At 34.7% G+C, this 18,359-nt stretch overlaps 1 protein-coding gene across 2 annotated transcripts in view; it reads right to left on the bottom strand.

The window, feature by feature from the left end:
• The window catches only part of si:dkey-82f1.1 (DENN domain-containing protein 2A), a 38,301-nt gene continuing 19,942 nt past the window's right edge, over positions 1–18,359 (bottom strand). The window contains exons 3-20 of one of the 2 annotated variants that reach the window (XM_058766915.1): positions 17,386–18,336; positions 16,283–16,410; positions 13,654–13,769; positions 12,313–12,510; positions 11,953–12,046; positions 11,161–11,211; positions 9,768–9,955; positions 8,511–8,620; positions 8,298–8,367; positions 7,904–7,981; positions 6,629–6,769; positions 6,352–6,500; positions 4,670–4,847; positions 3,436–3,477; positions 3,235–3,340; positions 1,933–2,208; positions 1,730–1,816; positions 1–698 (exon numbers count right to left, since the gene is read on the bottom strand). In XM_058766915.1, the coding sequence (XP_058622898.1) occupies positions 667–698; positions 1,730–1,816; positions 1,933–2,208; positions 3,235–3,340; positions 3,436–3,477; positions 4,670–4,847; positions 6,352–6,500; positions 6,629–6,769; positions 7,904–7,981; positions 8,298–8,367; positions 8,511–8,620; positions 9,768–9,955; positions 11,161–11,211; positions 11,953–12,046; positions 12,313–12,510; positions 13,654–13,769; positions 16,283–16,410; positions 17,386–18,336 (2,995 nt within the window). In that variant the 3' untranslated portion in view covers positions 1–666. Of the gene's footprint in view, positions 699–1,729; positions 1,817–1,932; positions 2,209–3,234; positions 3,341–3,435; positions 3,478–3,586; positions 3,923–4,669; positions 4,848–6,351; positions 6,501–6,628; positions 6,770–7,903; positions 7,982–8,297; positions 8,368–8,510; positions 8,621–9,767; positions 9,956–11,160; positions 11,212–11,952; positions 12,047–12,312; positions 12,511–13,653; positions 13,770–16,282; positions 16,411–17,385; positions 18,337–18,359 lie in introns of those variants that run through there. The other variant, XM_058766916.1, reaches the window with a different exon arrangement.

Genomic DNA, 18,359 nt, shown 5'->3' on the forward strand with positions numbered 1-18,359 from the left:
TCTTATTAAACACTGTTTATTAAGCACACTTACAAAAATCAAGTTCAAAGTAACTCTAGTGGTGTTCCTGTAATGCACTCAAGACAGAGAACAAACTCCAACTTAGTTCTGGTTTCGGTCAAGAACCTTTTCTGTAATAATAATTCTAGAACAGTTCCGATCCTGCAGTCCCAAGATTCTAGATTTTCCCCCGTTTTTAAACACAGAACCAAACTTCATTCAGTCACAGTGGTGGCGTTTCCTCGGAAACCCGAAGCGGTCGACGGTCTCGAGTCTGTAACGTACTACGATAAATAGACTATGACAAACTAACAACATAATTTTGACTTTAAGTGAAACATATAAAGTTTTACAGAGGAAGTCATAAAGGTCTTATTATTTCTAGAAAGAATATAAATTAATTTATAGCCTCCTGTTTCAGAAGAAGTTGTACTCTATCTCTTAAAAATGTTTGAAATAACTGTGCATGGCCGCTTCTGTTATGGGTTTCAATAAAGTCATTTAAGGTCCGTGTGGTTTGGGGAACTAGAATGGACTGTACAGTGTTTTCCATTGCCTCTGGTCCTCAGGTCCTGTCGGGTCGCTGTATCCCATCCTGCTGGTCTGTTTTGGGTCAGACGATCTGGTGAGAGCGAGTCTAACATACACATGCTACATGGCTAGTTTTCATTTTTTGGACAGGAATTTCATCTTGTGTCCTAAGAGAAAAGAGAGAGGAAAGAGAAATGCTCAGAATCCCACTCAAACACAAAATCTTTATTTCCTTCACAAATACTGGTTCATCAGACTAAGGCTGTTCAGAATGGAATAGCAAAGTGTATACTGTATACTTTTTTTTTTTCTTTGCTGAAAAATAAAGCTATTTTGCATTTTTAGTCCCATTTTTTCTATTCAAGATCATGGTAGATATTGCTTCCAGTTTTGCATTGTGGGATAGTATTTGTGCTATATGCAAAATAAAATAAAACATATAAATTTAAAGTTTATTTTATTATATAACCAAAAACTATATTTCATATTAATGCAATATACTTAATATATATATTTTAATATTAAAATAATTATAATATTTTAAGTATATTATTTTATATATCAAAGAATAAATATTTTATTAAATATTTAATCGTTAAATAAATAATTAAATACATAAATAAATGCATAAATATTTATTTATTTATTTACAGCACGTCCCGACAACCATAACCCTGAAAATGAAATGTGGAGGAAATAAATGAATGAATTAATTAATATTAATTTTTTATTCATGCATTTATTTGTTTTAATTATTTAATTATGTACTTAATTTATTTATATATTTCAATATTTATTTAATTTTGAGTAATTTCGCCCTCCATATTTATATGTTTATTTTAATTTATATTATTTGTATTTTTCATAGAGCAATATGTGGAATACTATATCCCAAAATACAAAGCAGTAAATAACTGGCATAAAATGATATATAATAATTATATAAAATATATATTTATTAATTTACCATATGCTATTATATAATCAAAATATCATATTTTCCAATAATAAAATATACTTAATATAATATTTTAAGAATATACAATATTTTAAGAATAATGTTAATTTCCAGCCAGACTGATCAGGATATTCTATATATACAGAAGATATGCATATACAGCAGAAACATCATGTCATTCCAAACATGCTCTAATTCTTTGATTTGAGTCTTTAATTAGATCTGCAGGTGAAACATTACCTAAACCTTTGAGGAACTTGTTGACGCCTCTGTTCTCACTGCCTGGCAGAGAATCGAGGTAATCCTGAGCCCTCACCTCAAACAAACCTGTTCAAAAACACAGTATGGCTGTTAAACACTATACTTTAGAGACAACACAGTTTCAAAACAAAATAAATTCTCACATATAAATTGTATTTCCCAAGATTCATAACCATTCAAACCTTTTAGGCCCTGCCTCCGAAACTCTCTTTCCTGCACGAACCCCGCAAACATCTGCGTCTCCATGAAGACCTCCAGGAATCTCCGCAGGCTCTTGGAGGACACGGCCTTACGGAAGGCCTCGCGCTGGAAGGATGAGGGAGTCGGAGAGGAGGAAGACGAGGCGGAGGATTCTTCATCACGGTCGCTGCCGCCCATAAAGAGTGAGTAATGACCCACGATCTCCACGAAGAACCGCACAAACACCTCTGACACCACGCTGCTCAGAGAACTGGGCTCTAATGAGAAAAATTCCAAAAAGTGACTAGTGCGTTAAAAGAAAAACTGGGGAAAAAATAAAATAAATAAAAATAATAATAATAAATAAATAAATATATATATTTATATATATATATATATATATATATTTTTTTTTATTTTTTTTTTTTTTTTATTATTATTATTATTTTTTTAATATTTGACTGCTTTTGTTGTTTTGACCATTACAGTTATCTAAACTATAACGGAAAAATCAAAAATCAAATAAAAAAAAAAATCAAATCACTGCTCCTTTAAATAAGTTAACTGAAATAACATAAACCTGAAATAAAATAAAAAATAAAATCGTCTTTTTATTTCACCTAGATGCTAAGACAATATTTTTAATTTAGTTAACTTGATGCACTAAAATAACTTAAAACTAACATTTTAAATGAAAAAATCTAAAAATTTGTTTTTGGAAAGTTTGAAAAAACTGATTCAATTAATACTGATTTAAACTCTAACAGTATCTAAATGATACTAAAATAATGCTGTTGTTAAGTGCATTAAACATTGATACATGTATATCATTTGAAAAATCGTCTTTAACACTTTACTTATAGCCTTTATGCGTTATAAAGGTATTCATAATGTACATTGTAATGCATTATATCTTTTCATAACTGTAACCAAAATTAAAATGCATTATAATATTTGAAGATAGGTTTGTTATATGTTTTTACGCATTAAGGCGAGACACCCCAGGTGAATGTGGTAAAAAAAATTAATTAAAAAAAACTACATTACAAGGAATAATAAATGCATTAAAATTACTTTTACTTTTATAATGCATTATATTTATAGGATTTAAATAAAGTGTTACCAACTTTCTTATTTTGTGAAAAAAGCACGTGATGGAATGCTTTTATTGATATTTTGAACTCAGCATCATCAAATGAGCTAATATTAGGCCTTTTTTTGCAAATCAGCAGACATTTTTTCCGAGCTGGAGGGCTTTGTTATCTTTCTAACCCCTGAATATAAGAGATCGGACAGGAATTTACCGCTAGGATTATCTGCCACGTCACACGCCAGCTCCTTCCTCCGTTCTAGAACGTGTTCAAGAGCGGCCTGGAGTTTGTGAGGCAGAATCGAATCCTCATCATCCATCTGAAACAGGAAACACAAACACAGATTTGTTTTGTTTCATCATCAAAATGCAAAACCAGCCTAAATAAAAGACCAAAACTACTCGAGTACCGTACCTGTCGCAGGAAACGACTGTTGCCAAGGTCGACCACCAGGACCTGAAAGAGAGCAGAGGATACAGTGATGTTATTTCCTCCTGTATTGGCGATCTCAGCCTTTTCCCCTATCGCAGTTATTGTGAAGAGGTCAGAGGTCAGGGCCGCCCACCTGAACGGGAAGTGCTCAGAGAGAAATATTAGAAATGTGTCTGCCCTCTGATCTTCTCTGTAAAAGAGCCCAATCCAGTTCTTTTGTCCATCCATAAATGTATATAGAATATTAACACCACATCCTAGATTTTATTGGCCTCGTTTCCTTCCCACATTAGTCATAATGAGGTGTAACATTCAAGAGGTCACAGGTCAAACAGCTGAAAATAACTTTGGAGATATCCTCTGGCTATGTTCCTACCATATCCACTGTTTTACTTTAGTATGCAGTATGCAGTGTGCAACCAGAGAACTGCACTGAATGCTCTATCCCACAATGCAACGCAATTCCAATCTGTTAAAAACAAACAAAACTGTTAAAGAATGCTAAATATGTATTTCTGGCATTTATTTTCTTTAAATGTACAACATAAGTGAAACGCTTATTATTGCACACTGCATACCAAAGTTATCATTGTAAATTAAAATGAGGACAAAAACTGACAAAATAATAAATAAAAAATAAATAAAGTTGTTAACTGAAATATATATATATATATATATATATATATATATATTTTTTTTTTTTTTAATTTAAACTAAAATAAAATACCTTGTTATGACTCTGAAACTCACTATAAAAATATATAAATAAAAAATAAACATGACTGTAATTTATTTCATTATAACGAATAAAAAAAATAATTAAATCAGTTCTTTTCTACATATTCTATCAGTATGATTCATTCATTCGGACAGTTCACTCACGCATTGAAGCGTTTGCAGCATTTTCTCACATCAATATACAAATAGGATAATAAGGACATATTCTTAATTCTCTATTTATCCCTTAATATAAAAAGTACAACTAAAATAAACTATACTGTACAGAAAAACTAAAACTTTAAAAAAAAAAAAAAAAAAAAAAAAACATACTATTAAATATCACACTTACTATTAAAAAAGAATGCAGTATACAGTACATACTGCATAATAAGTACATTTTGTAATATATATATATATATATATATGTAAATATCACTCTTACATACTGACATACTGCAGAAATTGTGTATTATTGTATACATTTCTGGTGTCTCACCTCCTCTAGCGGCAGCTCTTTGAGACGGGCCAGAGAGCTGGAGAGCAGCCCGACTATGAAGGGGGTTGGCGTACAGACGATGTCCATCATGGACGGCGGCAGAACCGGGATGTACGTGTGCTGCCAGGTGAACGGGTACAGCAGAGCCACCATGGCATGACAACATTTAGAGAGGGTGCTAAAGGGAAAGACATATCAACATGACTGTGCTGACATATTTACACCAGCAGATGGCAGCAAACAAGAATCAATCAGAGCTGCTTGCTAAAGCAGACATCAGTTTTACTATTGCTCATTCTTTCAATACCTTGTAAATGCTGTAGAAATGAAATAATACAATAAATAATACAGGATATTTTGTATAAAAAGCAGGACAATTATGATTTTTGCATTGTGACATTTCATTGAGCACATTTTTCTCTCCAAATGTTCATTACCGTACTGCAAAAAAGAGAATATTTTAATAAAATAAATAATAATAACAATAATAATTATATTGAAATGTTTTTATTACTATGAAGTTATCATTATAATAAGAAAATATTTAATCTGAAATTGAGAGGATATTGGCAAATATAAGCAAAATTAATAAGAAAATATTTCTTATTTTTCTCTTTTGACTCATTAAGTCCCCCATTATAAACATAAATGTATTTTGTATTTTTCCATTAGCAGTTTGGAAATAACAACAACAAGAACAATAAGAACAATCAACAATGTTTATTATCAGTCTATTGCTGTTTAAAAAAAAATTTTTTATTCAAATAAATATAAAATAAAAATAATCCAATGTTATTATTCAACATTGTTTAAAATAAATAATAACAGTAATAATAACAATGAAAATCAATCATTATTATCAGTTTATGATTTTAATTAAAAAAAAAAAAGTATAACATTTTTAGTGCAGTGTGATTAATAATCATTTTCACTTGTTTTTACTGAATGCATTATTTTATTTCTTATTTTCTAACAGCCATTTTTGTTCCGTAGAAGAGCTGTTTCATCCACTAAAAGCTCAATCTGTATTCATTAGGACGCAGATTTCTTCTCTTATTTGCGAGACGACACATAATACGATTCTTGTGTCAGTGATCTCTTTCTGTGTCCATCGAGATTTATTTCGCCGGCTCATCTTGCTCAACACTGTCACAAATCATCTTTTTAGGGAGGATGCCGGTTTGATGATCCCTAAGAAGGGACCCGGCTCTCATTACAGACCCAGAACATCATGTGAGCGCTAGTCTCTCTTTTTCCGTAGAAAATAACATTGGGGTTGACTTTTGTTCCCAAGGCGACTATATAACACAACAGCATTTTTTCCATATCTGTCTTGAGCTGTGAAAAACAGTTCCACAAGCCGCACTTTTTCCCTTCTTGCGTGTCATATCTTTTCATTTTTCCCTTGTCCTCTTTTGGGTTCATGCACAAACACATGTGTGCCGTTCTTAATGCGAACAAACCCCAGTTTGACACACTACAGTCAGTGATCCATACGTTTATCATGTATACTTTTAACTTATGAATGCTGATAGAGACCATTCACACAAGTGAACATCCAGAACAAGCACCGCCTATTCACCTGTCAATCAACCTCTGCATTAAAAAAAGGGTTCTAAACATGGCTGTATTGCTGGAAGAGATACCTCAGACAGTATTGGGCAGGTGTAAAGGGGTCGTACCTGAGTTTATCTGCGGTGAAGATGACCCTTCGCTCCAGCAGAAGAGAAGCAAACACCCGCAGAAGCAGACGCAAGCTCAGAGAGGAAAACAAACACTCGAAATCCACATGCTCCAGACGGGAATCTGAAGGCCGACATAATTCTATCACCTACGGAAAGAGAAAGAGAGAGAAACGGAATTAGCTTTGAGACTTAAACTCGTTTGTGAAGTTGAAACGTTCACCGTAGAATTCCAGAAGTTATTCTCAGCCCCTTCCAAGGCCTTTTATATACTGACCTCTGTTCCTGAACCCGGCAGAAAGTTCTTAATGCTGATGGTTCTGCCCGGCGCTGGGAACGGAGCCTCCATAATTCCTCTCATAAACGGCTGGACCAGTGCGGGGGAAATGGCTCGTCGCTTCTCTACCTCATCCAGGATCTGCATCAGACGGACATCAGCATACACGTCATGCATGATCTGTTTAATGTCACCACGATTTTGATGTCGTGAATCTACAGTTTTTTAAATCACTTTTCCATTTTATTATTTTACTATAAGTTTTATTATATAAGTTCAAAACAAATAAATATAATAATACCAATGAGAATAACAGTAATTATTGTCAGTTTATCATTCTATTATAAATATTTGTAATTAAATTTTAGCCCACCACCCATACATTATTCAACATAATTCTAAATAAATAAAATAACAAAAAATAAACAACAATAATAATAATAATAAAAACATTTATTTTTATCATTGTAATAAAAAACAAATTAATTAAAATAAAACAAAAGCAAACTAAAAGCCAAATGATCAAAAAAAAAAAAAAACAAGCATTTAGAATACAAGCAATAAAATAAAATAAAATGCATAATAAGCATGTCTTTAGGGTAAGAGGCCCTACAGGCAGTAACGGCTATGGCTTGAATAGAATAGAATAGAATAGAATAGAATAGAATAGAATAGAATAGAATAGAATAGAATAGAATAGAATAGAATAGATGAAAGCACCAACACAGAGAAGCATAAAATAAAATAAAATTAAATAAAATTAAATTAAATTAAATTAAATTAAATTAAATTAAATTAAATTAAATTAAATTAAATTAAATTAAATTAAATTAAATTAAATTAAATTAAATTAAATAATAAAATAATAATAAAATAAAATAAAATAAAATAAAATAAAATAAAATAAAATAAAATAAAATAAAATAAAATAAAATAAAATAAAATAATTAAATTAAAAATAAGTATGTCTTTAGGATAACGCCTAAGGCTTATCAAATACCATTAAAACTAAACTAAACTAAACTGAAATAAAATAAAATAGATGAAAGCACCAACACAGAGAAGCATAAAATAAATAAAAAAATAAAAAAATAAGCATGTCTTTAGGATAACGCCTATCAAATACCACTAAAACTAAACTAAACTAAAATAAACTAAACTAAACTAAACTAAAATAAACTAAAATAAAATAGATGAAAGCACCAACACAGAGAAGCACAAGATAACAGATGGCACATTGAACTTGATTAAATGCTTAAAGGTAAAATGAAATACCTTAGAGAACAGATCAAAACATCCCAGTCTGCTCACAATGCAGTACACTTCAGGTAGACGCCTCCCTTTGCCGCTGGGCTATAAACACAGACACACACACGACTGATGAGACTCCCAAAAAATGAATTTAAAATACAAAATAACATTTATTTCTAACTGCTTACTAGAAGTCACTTAAATGCAACCTAATGAGGTCACATATGACAATGTGGCATTTAAAAAAAAAACAATAGGCAGCATATATTGTGCAGTATTGAGTAAAAAGTTACTTAATTTTGAAGCCCATTAATATCTCATACATGTTTTGTAATAAATGTCTAGCCTGTGGTAAATGTACTCTACATTATTTAGAATGAATGTTTTCTTGCAAAATGAAAAATAAAGAGCAGCTCACCAGTAAACGTCGACAGTAGCCAAATCTTCGGCTCCCATCTTCTCCGGTTAAGACGAACGAGAATGTTTCACTATAAAGAACATATTCAGTTCCAATGAGCAAATGATTCCCAAACAGCACAAAAAGCATCTATTTCAGCAAATAACAACAAATGTGCTTCTAATAATTATCGAGGTTGCTTTTGCAAGGCTGTAAACCATGTGGAGTCGATACCTGGGGAAATTGTCCACAGGTGCCCAGTCTTTAGCGTCAGGGAAACAGAACTGCGGAATGACTTTCAGCTGGTCTTCAGCCTCTCGCATAAACTTGAAGCTTCGTTCAAACTAATGAGGAAAAAGAATCAGGAACACAAATTAAGCCCAAATAGATCATATTAGTTCTGTAGTAAGGTACAATGGGGCTAAAGGCACCCCTTAAGAAAAAATGCACCTAAAATGTATAATTGGAGAAAAAATATATACGTTTTTATTGAACATTAATGGAGCAACAGATTGTGTGTGAAAATAAATCATACAAGTCGTTTATTTTGTTTAAAAATCGTATTAATTTATGAGGTGGCAAGGGGGCCTTTTACCCCACACACAGGGCACACAGTATTTATACAAACACTTCAGCTAAAATAATGTTTTTTTAATAGTGTTAATACTTGTTCAAAACAATCACTTTAGCAAAGTTTGTACTATTTTCTGCTTATTTTGAAAAATGAAAGAATTTTTTTTTTTTCAATAAATATACTGTCATTAAAATATGTTTATATAAAAATATATATTTTAAAATACAGAAACAAAATCATTTTAAAAAGTAAAGATTCTGAAAGCATCGAAGGAGATTCCATAATAAATGAATACAGATTTACAGTAGTAACAACAAATGATATTTTATTATATGATATGATTAATATCATGTTTTTAAATATGCTGGTTTCATTCTAAACATGGTGATTATGTCTAATATGGACACCCAACATAATATATGATATTTACCATCTGAATCTAATCATGTCATGTAAACAAATGGAAAAGTCAGCCATCTATTAATTATCATGTTAATTACTGTGCGCCTTTAGCCCCAACAGCAGGGGCGCTTTTTACCCCAAATACCATACTTTTACATATTCTTTCATTATTTAAAAACTGTTGCTTTAATTACAAAACTAAAAATCATAAAGAAGACCTTTGTCTCAAAATATATGCATTGATTTTAGCAATTCTCATTTGCTACTTAAATCTACAACATTTTAAAAAACATCAAAAAATAGGTCAAGTAAGCACAGTATCAACTGTGCGATCACATCAAGGATCAGCTAAATTTGCACATGCATCTTGAAAAGCAGATGTTTTGGAAAGTGCTATGCCACGTTTTTGTGCCATCTAGTGGTTTAGAGCAAAATAATATCAAAGGTGCCTTTTACCCCGGGGTGCCTTTAGTCCTGTTGTACCCTACATGTTTTTGGAAGGAAAATGTTTATACCTTGAGAGGGAACTGCTGTGTAACTTCTGGTAAATACGGCACGCCTGCTTTGGTCTTATGAAGAGCCACAACCAGAAAGTACTCAAACAACTTCCGCTCCTGAAGTTCCATCAAGTCTCGCTCCAGAGTACGATATCGACCGGTTTGCCTCAACATGGACTGGACCGACACTAATCTCTGACTGTGAGCTAAAACAGAAGAGGAAGGGGTAGGATAAACAGAAAAGAGTGATATTTTTCCCATAGAATTAAAGGAATAGTTCACCCAAAATTTTAATTGCTGAAAATGTACTCAGCCTCAGGCCATCCAAGATGCAGATGAGTTTGTTTCTTCATCAGATTGCGCTTGCTCACCAATGGATCCTCTGCAGTGGATGGGTGCCGTGAGAATAAGGGCCATCCACACGGAGACGTGTTTAGCTGTATGCATAAAAATTTTGTATCGTATTGGCGTTTCGTCCAGACGGATCTGGTGTTTTGAGAGCCTGAAACCACTATTTTTTGAAACCGGGTCCCAGAGTGGATAAATCTGAAAATGATAGCCTTGCGTTTTCATGTGTACAGCCAATCCGTGTATTTTGTGAAACAATGATGTCTTCACCCCACGTCTCGACCCTGACACCACTACGTCACATAACAGCAACAAGACAACACCGTGTTTATGGAAGAACAAGGGAAAAAAAAAAAAGACTGGATTCCAAACAGCTGACAAAAACATCACAATATTCCACAAGTAATCCACACCACTCCAGTCCATCAGTTAACATCTTATGAAGTGAAAACCTGCATGTTTGTAAGAAACAAATCCATCATTAAGGTGTTTTTAACTTCAAACCATCACTTTCAAAAATTTCAATCAATAATACTGCTTTCTTCAGTGGAAAAAGTCATGTCATCTTGAAACAGGAGAGAAATATGCTCAGATCAAGCACAGTTTACAAGCAAAAAACAGCTCTAAACAAATATGTGGGAGGATTTGATGTGAGAGACAACAGGAGATGGACTTTTTCACTGGAGGAAGCATTATTATGGATAGAGGACTCGTATTTTGGCCAGAAGCAACAATTTGAATTTAAAACGCCTTGATGGATTTGTTTCTCACAAACACAGATTTTCACTTCTCGGGATGGTAACTGATAGACTGCAGTTGTGTGGATTGCTTGTGGATTACTGTGATGTCTATATCAGCTGCTTGGACTCTCATTCTGACGGCACCCATTCACTGCAGAGGATCCATTGCTACATTTCTCCAAATTTGATGAAGAAACAAACTCATCTACATCTTGGCCTGATGGTGAGTACATTTTCAGCAAACTTTTGGTTGAACTACTCCTTTTAATGTAAACTTGAAATTCTTAATTGACATGAAGATATAGGTCTGTAGGACCTCATACCTTTTAGTTTCTCCTCTGTGTCACTTTCAGACTCGCTGTTTTCATCCGTCACTATACCAGAGAAGAGAGATAGGTCAAAGGTCACTAGAAAATCAGTATGCAGGTATTCGCAGAGACACATTTCATGCTTGGATGCACATGTGTATCCTATAACGTAACATAATTCTGTCATCTCTGGAAAACTGGGTCAAACACAACTGACCCAAAACTGTAAACGTGTCCATAAAGCTAAGTGGACGCACATGTGGCTGGGGCGGACTGTCCCACAATGCAATGCATGTGGATTAGACTGTAACTCTCTAGGTGCAACAAATACGGTCATCACACTATTATCCAAGGGTCATGCAATGCATACAAACTATAATTCTTACAATTCAATATAAAAACATATATAAATTTAAGGAATAAAGAATAAAATAAAAAAAATAAAGAAAGACTAAAAAAATAAAAAAATAAAATACATAAAATATAAAAAATGTAAACAAATAAAATTTGTGTTCAATAAACAAAAGACAGAAACAAAGGGAAGAAAAGAGTATATATATATATTTGTAAATTTGTATTTATTTTTATTCTGTTAATTCATTTGTGTTCCTTTTCATTGTGCAAACCAGAAAATTGGGTATAAAATCAATTAAATTCTATATATATATATTTAAAATAATAATATATATATAAAATCAATTAAATAAAAAAGAAAATAACAAGGGTGAGCAAACTGGATGCACTATTCCTTTAAACAGGAAAAAGTTGGTCTAAATTTAGCAAACATATAACGTTGCCCTCACAAACCTCTTCCTGAACTGGACTCAGTTGACTGCGAGACCCTTTTCATCCTCTTCTTTCCCCTACGGGCCTCAAAGATGCCGTTGATTTTCTGCACCATCTGTTGAAAAAGAAAACAGTCATGGCTGTTGCTTTATCAGAGACAGGCCTTCTAAGTTTTTCACAAAGGAGTTCTGAAGGAAATTACTTTTTCCTCCATTTTTCAGATTATTCTTAGGTGTCTCATCCGCCTGTCACATTTTTCTTGTATTTTTATTAGCAGTGGAAGGATGCCGAAGGGCCAGCGTCTCATTCAGCGGTGGACCAGAACCATAAATCACTGATAAGTTAAGGATTACACTGACTGGGCCCCTTTTTGGACTGTACCTTTGGAATTTTCCGCCGCCGTCGGTTGTAAGGATCCCCTGACAGGCACGGGGTGTCATCCGGGCTGCTGGGTGTTGATGGAGGGCTGACCCGCGACGGGGACGCAATGCCGCCATCTCTGCCGGTCTTTCGCAGTTCCAATAGCTTGAAACTACGTCGCTCTGAATTCTGCCTGAAGAAACCAGGCTTGGAGGAGAGCTGTCAATGACAAAATGGAGTTCAGAATTAATTGCTAATTTGATTTATAAGGCTATGTTGTCATCATGTCATTCCAAACTTGTAAGACTTTCTATCTTCTATGGGATAAAAAAAGCAGACGTTTTGCAGAATGTACTAGCTGCTCTTTTCAATATGATAGCCTGATCCGTCACTGAAATAATTTTTTAAAAGAGTAATTTAAACTTTTTATCTCACAATTCTGACTTTTTTCACATTCAAGAGTTCACATCTCGCAATTCTGACTTTTTTCTCTGAATTGCATGATACAAACTCGCAATTTTGACTTTTTTTCTCAGAATTGCTTGATATAAAGTCAGTATTGTGGGATATAAACTCACAATTGCGAGTTATAAAGCCAGAATTGTGAGATATAAACTCACCATTCTTACATTTTTTCTCAGAACTGCATTGTATAAACTTGAAATTGTGAGTTATAAAGTGAGAAAAAAACAGAATTTTATATTTTATAGCGTTTATATCACACAATTCTGACTTTATATAAAGCAATTCTAACTTTATAACTCACAATTGCAAGAAAAAAGTCAAAATTGCGAGTCAAAATGTCGCAATTACCTTTTTTTATTTTTTATTCAGTGGCGGAAACAGGCTTCCATATGAGGCTGAAAAGTAGCCCATATTTAGATTTTTTTTTTTTTTGTTCATTTATAAAGCCTCATTCACACCAAGAACGATATACGGTTATAATGATAACTATATTAGCATCCACATCAACGCACGATAATGTTGTGTATTATAAGTGTGCGTTACAGCTTTGTCATCTTCTGCTTTAAATGCTCAAGCTCTTTAAAGCAGTATGGATTCTGATTGCCTTGTAAATGTTTTTATCATCCATCAGCTGAAAAAAAAAAATCTTTCTGAAACTGATTCCAATGATATCATTCCTCCGAGTTGTTATCGTTATTCACATAGAATTTGAATGATTATTAAATCTTTATACCTTTCATTGTAGTTATCGTCCTTGGTGTAAACGGGCCTTAATACAGGTGTGTGACATTGAATTTTTGGAATAAAAAAAGCTCTAAATGTTAGTACTGAATGCTGATATGTATGGAGAACTTGCTCTAGAGTGGAAACAATTAATCAGGAATGCAGTATGAATACCTTGGATGGGGTGTCAGGAATGGGAGAGGAAGGGGAAGAAGGAACGGGATACTTGCTCCCAAGACAGCGACTTTCCAACTCTATGTCTTCATATGGGTTCTCCTTCGATGGAGGGTCTTTGGGAAGGAAAATACGTACAAGATTATTAGCGGTGCTTGCTTAGTCATTCTTCAAAACTCTAATGCTAGATATTGATTAGCATTTTAGCATTTAGTTTCAATTAAGCCTCAATTCATTGTCTCGTTAAGAAGAAATTATTTATACCTGGCGGACAATAAAAGAAGTTTAAAAAAAAATCCTGATTTACATTAAAAAATGGGTCTTAAACCATACTGAGAGATGAAAAACCAACTTAGGACAATAATAAGCCACCTAGCTACTATTCAGAACACCATAGCAACCACTGTCAAGACTAACTTTAGGTTGGCTTGAGAAGGCGTAGCCTGAAAGTTTGAAAGGATTGTAAAAGCTTGAAGTTTGAAAGTTTAGATAGATAGATTAGATAGATGTTAATAGCTTGTTGCTAGCATGATTTAGCACATTGGTAACATGATTTAACAAGTCATAAGCATGTTTTAACATGATTAGCATTTTGTTAATGTTTTAGCACTATTAGCATGTTGCAAGCATGTTCTAGCATGATTACCATGTTGTCAGCACATTGCTAATCTGTTTTAGCATGTTGCTAGCATGATTAGCATGTTGCTAGCATGATTAGCATGTTGTTAGCATGTTGATAACATGTTTAACATGATTAGCATGTTGCTAGCATGTAGATTATTTGCATTTTGATAACGTTTTAGCACAATTATTATGTTGCTAATCATGTTTCTTAATGCTAACACCTGATTAGCATGTTGTTAACATGTTTCTAACATGATAAGCATGCTGCTATCATATTTTTAACTTGATTAACATGTTACTAGCATGTTTTTAAAAAGATTAGCATGTTGATAGCATGTTTCTAACATGATTAGCATGTTGATAGCATATCGTTAGCATGATTTAACATTGTTAGGATGTTTTAACGTGATTTAGCTTACTGCTAGCATGTTTTTTTATTTAACACATTGCTAGCCTGTTTTAGCACATCATGTTATTATCATGTTGTTAGCATGAATTAGTACATTGATAGCATTAGGTTAGCTTAGGCTAGTTGCTAGGCTTGGCTAGATAGATAGATAGATAGATAGATAGATAGATAGATAGATAGATAGATTTTAATTTTGACAGTTGGAGTTTGAATAGTCTTGACTCATTTGAACATTCCATCAATGTAAATCTATGGTATTTTATGATTTTTAATCTTCATTTTTATGAAAACCGTAAGTCCGATCAGTTCGAAAAGTTAGGAAAGAAATCGGATTTCAGTAATCAGGCTTTCTCAAGCCAACTTAAAAAGTCAATTTACAAATTTTCCTACCAAACAAAACAGTTTAGATTTCAATTTTAAAAAACAAATTTTATTTCTTCCATAATGACAAGTCATAAATCAGGTTTGTTGACAGTCAGTGGTGCTAGCTAACGTGGGCATATTTTTGTTAATTTCCCATTGTCAACACTGCCTGATTTAGTCCTGCTTTTCTGCAAAGAGATTTCAAACTGACGTCATGTATTTGCTTGCTTTTGTATTCCTTTCCAGATGTTTGAAAGCTTGCCAGGGAATCCATGCAAACCTCATTAGCTGCGTGTGGCATCACCAGTGGCGCTAACAAGAAGATAAACTCCTAGCGAAATCTGTTTTGGTTTGTGCAAAGAACGAATGAGCCAGAGAGAAAGAGACGAGGATGAGAAAAATGTTTGAGCGGAAGAAGGGTGTTTTTTACAGATGCAGAAAGCCTCTGTCATGTCGATTCATCCACCAGATGCGTCTGGTGGGAAGACAGTTTATGATGTTGGGACATCCAGTTCTAGAACATAAGAGAACATACGCTACGCTCCACATTCAAAGCCATTAAAATAACTGCTACTGGCCAGAGAAACGCAAGTTCAATAGTAAACCTTCCATTATTGGAAAGTGCTATTATATAATTAGAGACAACATTAATCATTACAAGTAAGAAGGACGATTGCGCAGATAAATTTACCTTGGTCTGGCTTGTATAAGATTAGAGATTTATATAATCACATATTATCAAAGTTCAATAAGAAAGTTATACTTTCCAGATTTGTGGTTCTCCATTTTTTGGGTTATGACCAAAAAAAGGGTTACAAGTCTGATAGGATTGCAGAGAGCAGGGAAAGAGCTATGCTAATTAAGATGCTAATAAAACGCTATTAAACTAACCAAACATGGTTAGGACAACAAAACAAACTGGCTTTGGAATGTCAAGAAAAATGCCTCCCAAATCTTTGGTTGTTGATGTCAAGGCCCTGCGTCCAATCAATCTCTATTTTTCCTAGGCACGGATAAGACCTCACATCATTCTGTGGAGAAGACTAATGTGGGGTAACCCAAACATAGAGGACCACTGGTAAGGTTGAGCAAAGGAACACCAATGTTTGTAATGGCATTGTCTCAATTTGTTCCTTATTAAAATTTCAAGCTCCTAGGCTTCTGGGTAATTGCTCTGTCAGGTGCAGTCAGCCAGGTTACCTGGTACCATTGTGGTGCAATGCATTGTGTTACCTAGGATATCCTCATAGACATTCTCCTCTGATAAAGTGCGAGTGAGGCCTAGCTTAGATAGCTCGTAGAGATCTGCTCGACAACCTTCTGCTGTCGACTGTAGAAGATCTTCAAACTCGTAGGACTTCCTGCAGGTTCAACAAATACAAATAAAACTTCATTAAGAGAATGAGAAAGACCAAGAAGGAACCAATTAAGTCCACAGGAAATTGAAGAACTGAAGGTCCACTGGAACAACAAGACTTAAATGATTGGATTTTGGCATAATCTTGGATTAAAAACAGACCCCCTCAACCCCCAGGCCTCAAGATTAAGATTGCGTCACAATACCGAAAGTTAAAAACGTTTTTTCATAGATGGACTAGACTGATAAATACTACCATTAAAACAGCATCCCCATAAAGACTGAGGATGGTAATCCTTTAGGGGAGTCTTGGTTTCAAAAGATTTATTAGTGTGACATAAAAATCAGATGGCAGGCTACTAAATTTGTGAGTTTTTTTCAGCCCACGCGCCGTTTCTCCAGCTAGTATGTCTACGTATGGAATGGTCACATTACAAACAGCAATATGAGATGAGGAATTATGGGTTTTTAAATCTTGACAAATTCACTGTATGGATCTATTAAGCTTCCAAAGTAATACATCAAAAACTATGAAAGGTGGCTTGAAGAAAGGCGCTACTGATGATTCATTGAACAGTCTTAAAATTAGCCCTCACATTAGGCTGAGATAGTATAAGGAGTAGACAAGCTACTTGAAAAAAGGCATTGCCTGGATTTTATGCACATGATTGATTTAGCTTTGAGGTAAAGAAGCAAAATCTATGATACAATTTTAGTCGGACTGTATTGGTGACTTGGCCAACACTTTTGGAGTATTCAGTCATTCCATTTCAAATAGATAGGAGTTGCACGAGTTGTGCAAGATTGGAAGTAGACGCCCAGAGACAACACAAAGATAGCCACCAAGTAGACTGGCTTGCATACTAAGAGGACTTTGTTATTGGTTAGATACACAAGTGAGGTACAAATGCACCAGATGCAATCCAATCCTTCATCTCATTCTTAAAGTGACACTGGCAACAAATATCAGCCTTCTTACCTGTTATTAGCATCTCGAGCTCGTCCGGATGGTCTTCTACAGATCCCTTGTGGTGGAGGACAGGATGGAAGGGGTGGGGGAGGTATGGAAGGTAAAGGGGGGAGATTTCGTTTACCCTTAATGAAACCGTGGTTGGCTGCAGGGTTGTTTGTCTGCGTGTGGTGTTGAAAGGTTCTTTGGGGTTTTGGCAAAGGGTTAATGGAAGGAGCTCCAGGTTCACTGTAGACGTTCTCAGAGTCCCGACTTCGAATTCGGCTGCTGGATCTCACAACATCTAGAGTCCCAAAGATTGGCTCCGCAGGTCTCTTCTCTGCTTCTTCCTGCTCCTCTTTGGAAGCTGGGCAGAAATAATTGCCTGGCATAGACAAGGACGATTTGGAAGTAGTCTCCTTCATCGCTTGCTCAAGTTTTTTAATGTGCGTCAACACCAACTTTTTGTCCTGACCAGTTTCTGTTGTTTTCCCCAATGGGGCTTTGTCCAAAATCCATTCCTTTTCCTTCACAGGTCCCTCAGAAGTGTGCAAAGGTTCTCCGAACTTACTCCCGTTCTCTTTGCCACAGTTCTGTCTCTCCCAGTTGGAAAGTCGCTTACTGTCTTTCCTTTGTACTTCCGGCTGTACCTTCTTCTTTCCAGCTTCAGTCTCCTTCATTCCCACTGTTTGGGTGTTTGACCCGGTGGTCTCTGTTTTACCTTCCCATTGGGATATCTTGTCCCGAATGCTGGCAGTGCTTTTAAGTCCCAAGGGAGTCTTGGGGGACTTGCTGCAACCACCCAGACCATTTTCAATGGGCCGAGGATTGGAGGGACTCTTGTGGGCGAGCATGATGGTGTCTCCTGGGCTTCGGTTGATGTTGCTCAGAGACGAGAGACTGTCCCTGACCACACACAGGTCTGGCCGCTGAAGAACCACAGATTGGGCCTGGTCAAGCTTCAATCCGCAGCAGTGGAGCCTGAAGAGACCACAAGAAAGATG

This window comes from Onychostoma macrolepis, chromosome 25 (genome assembly GCF_012432095.1).
Source record: "Onychostoma macrolepis isolate SWU-2019 chromosome 25, ASM1243209v1, whole genome shotgun sequence".
Lineage (NCBI taxonomy): Eukaryota > Metazoa > Chordata > Actinopteri > Cypriniformes > Cyprinidae > Onychostoma > Onychostoma macrolepis.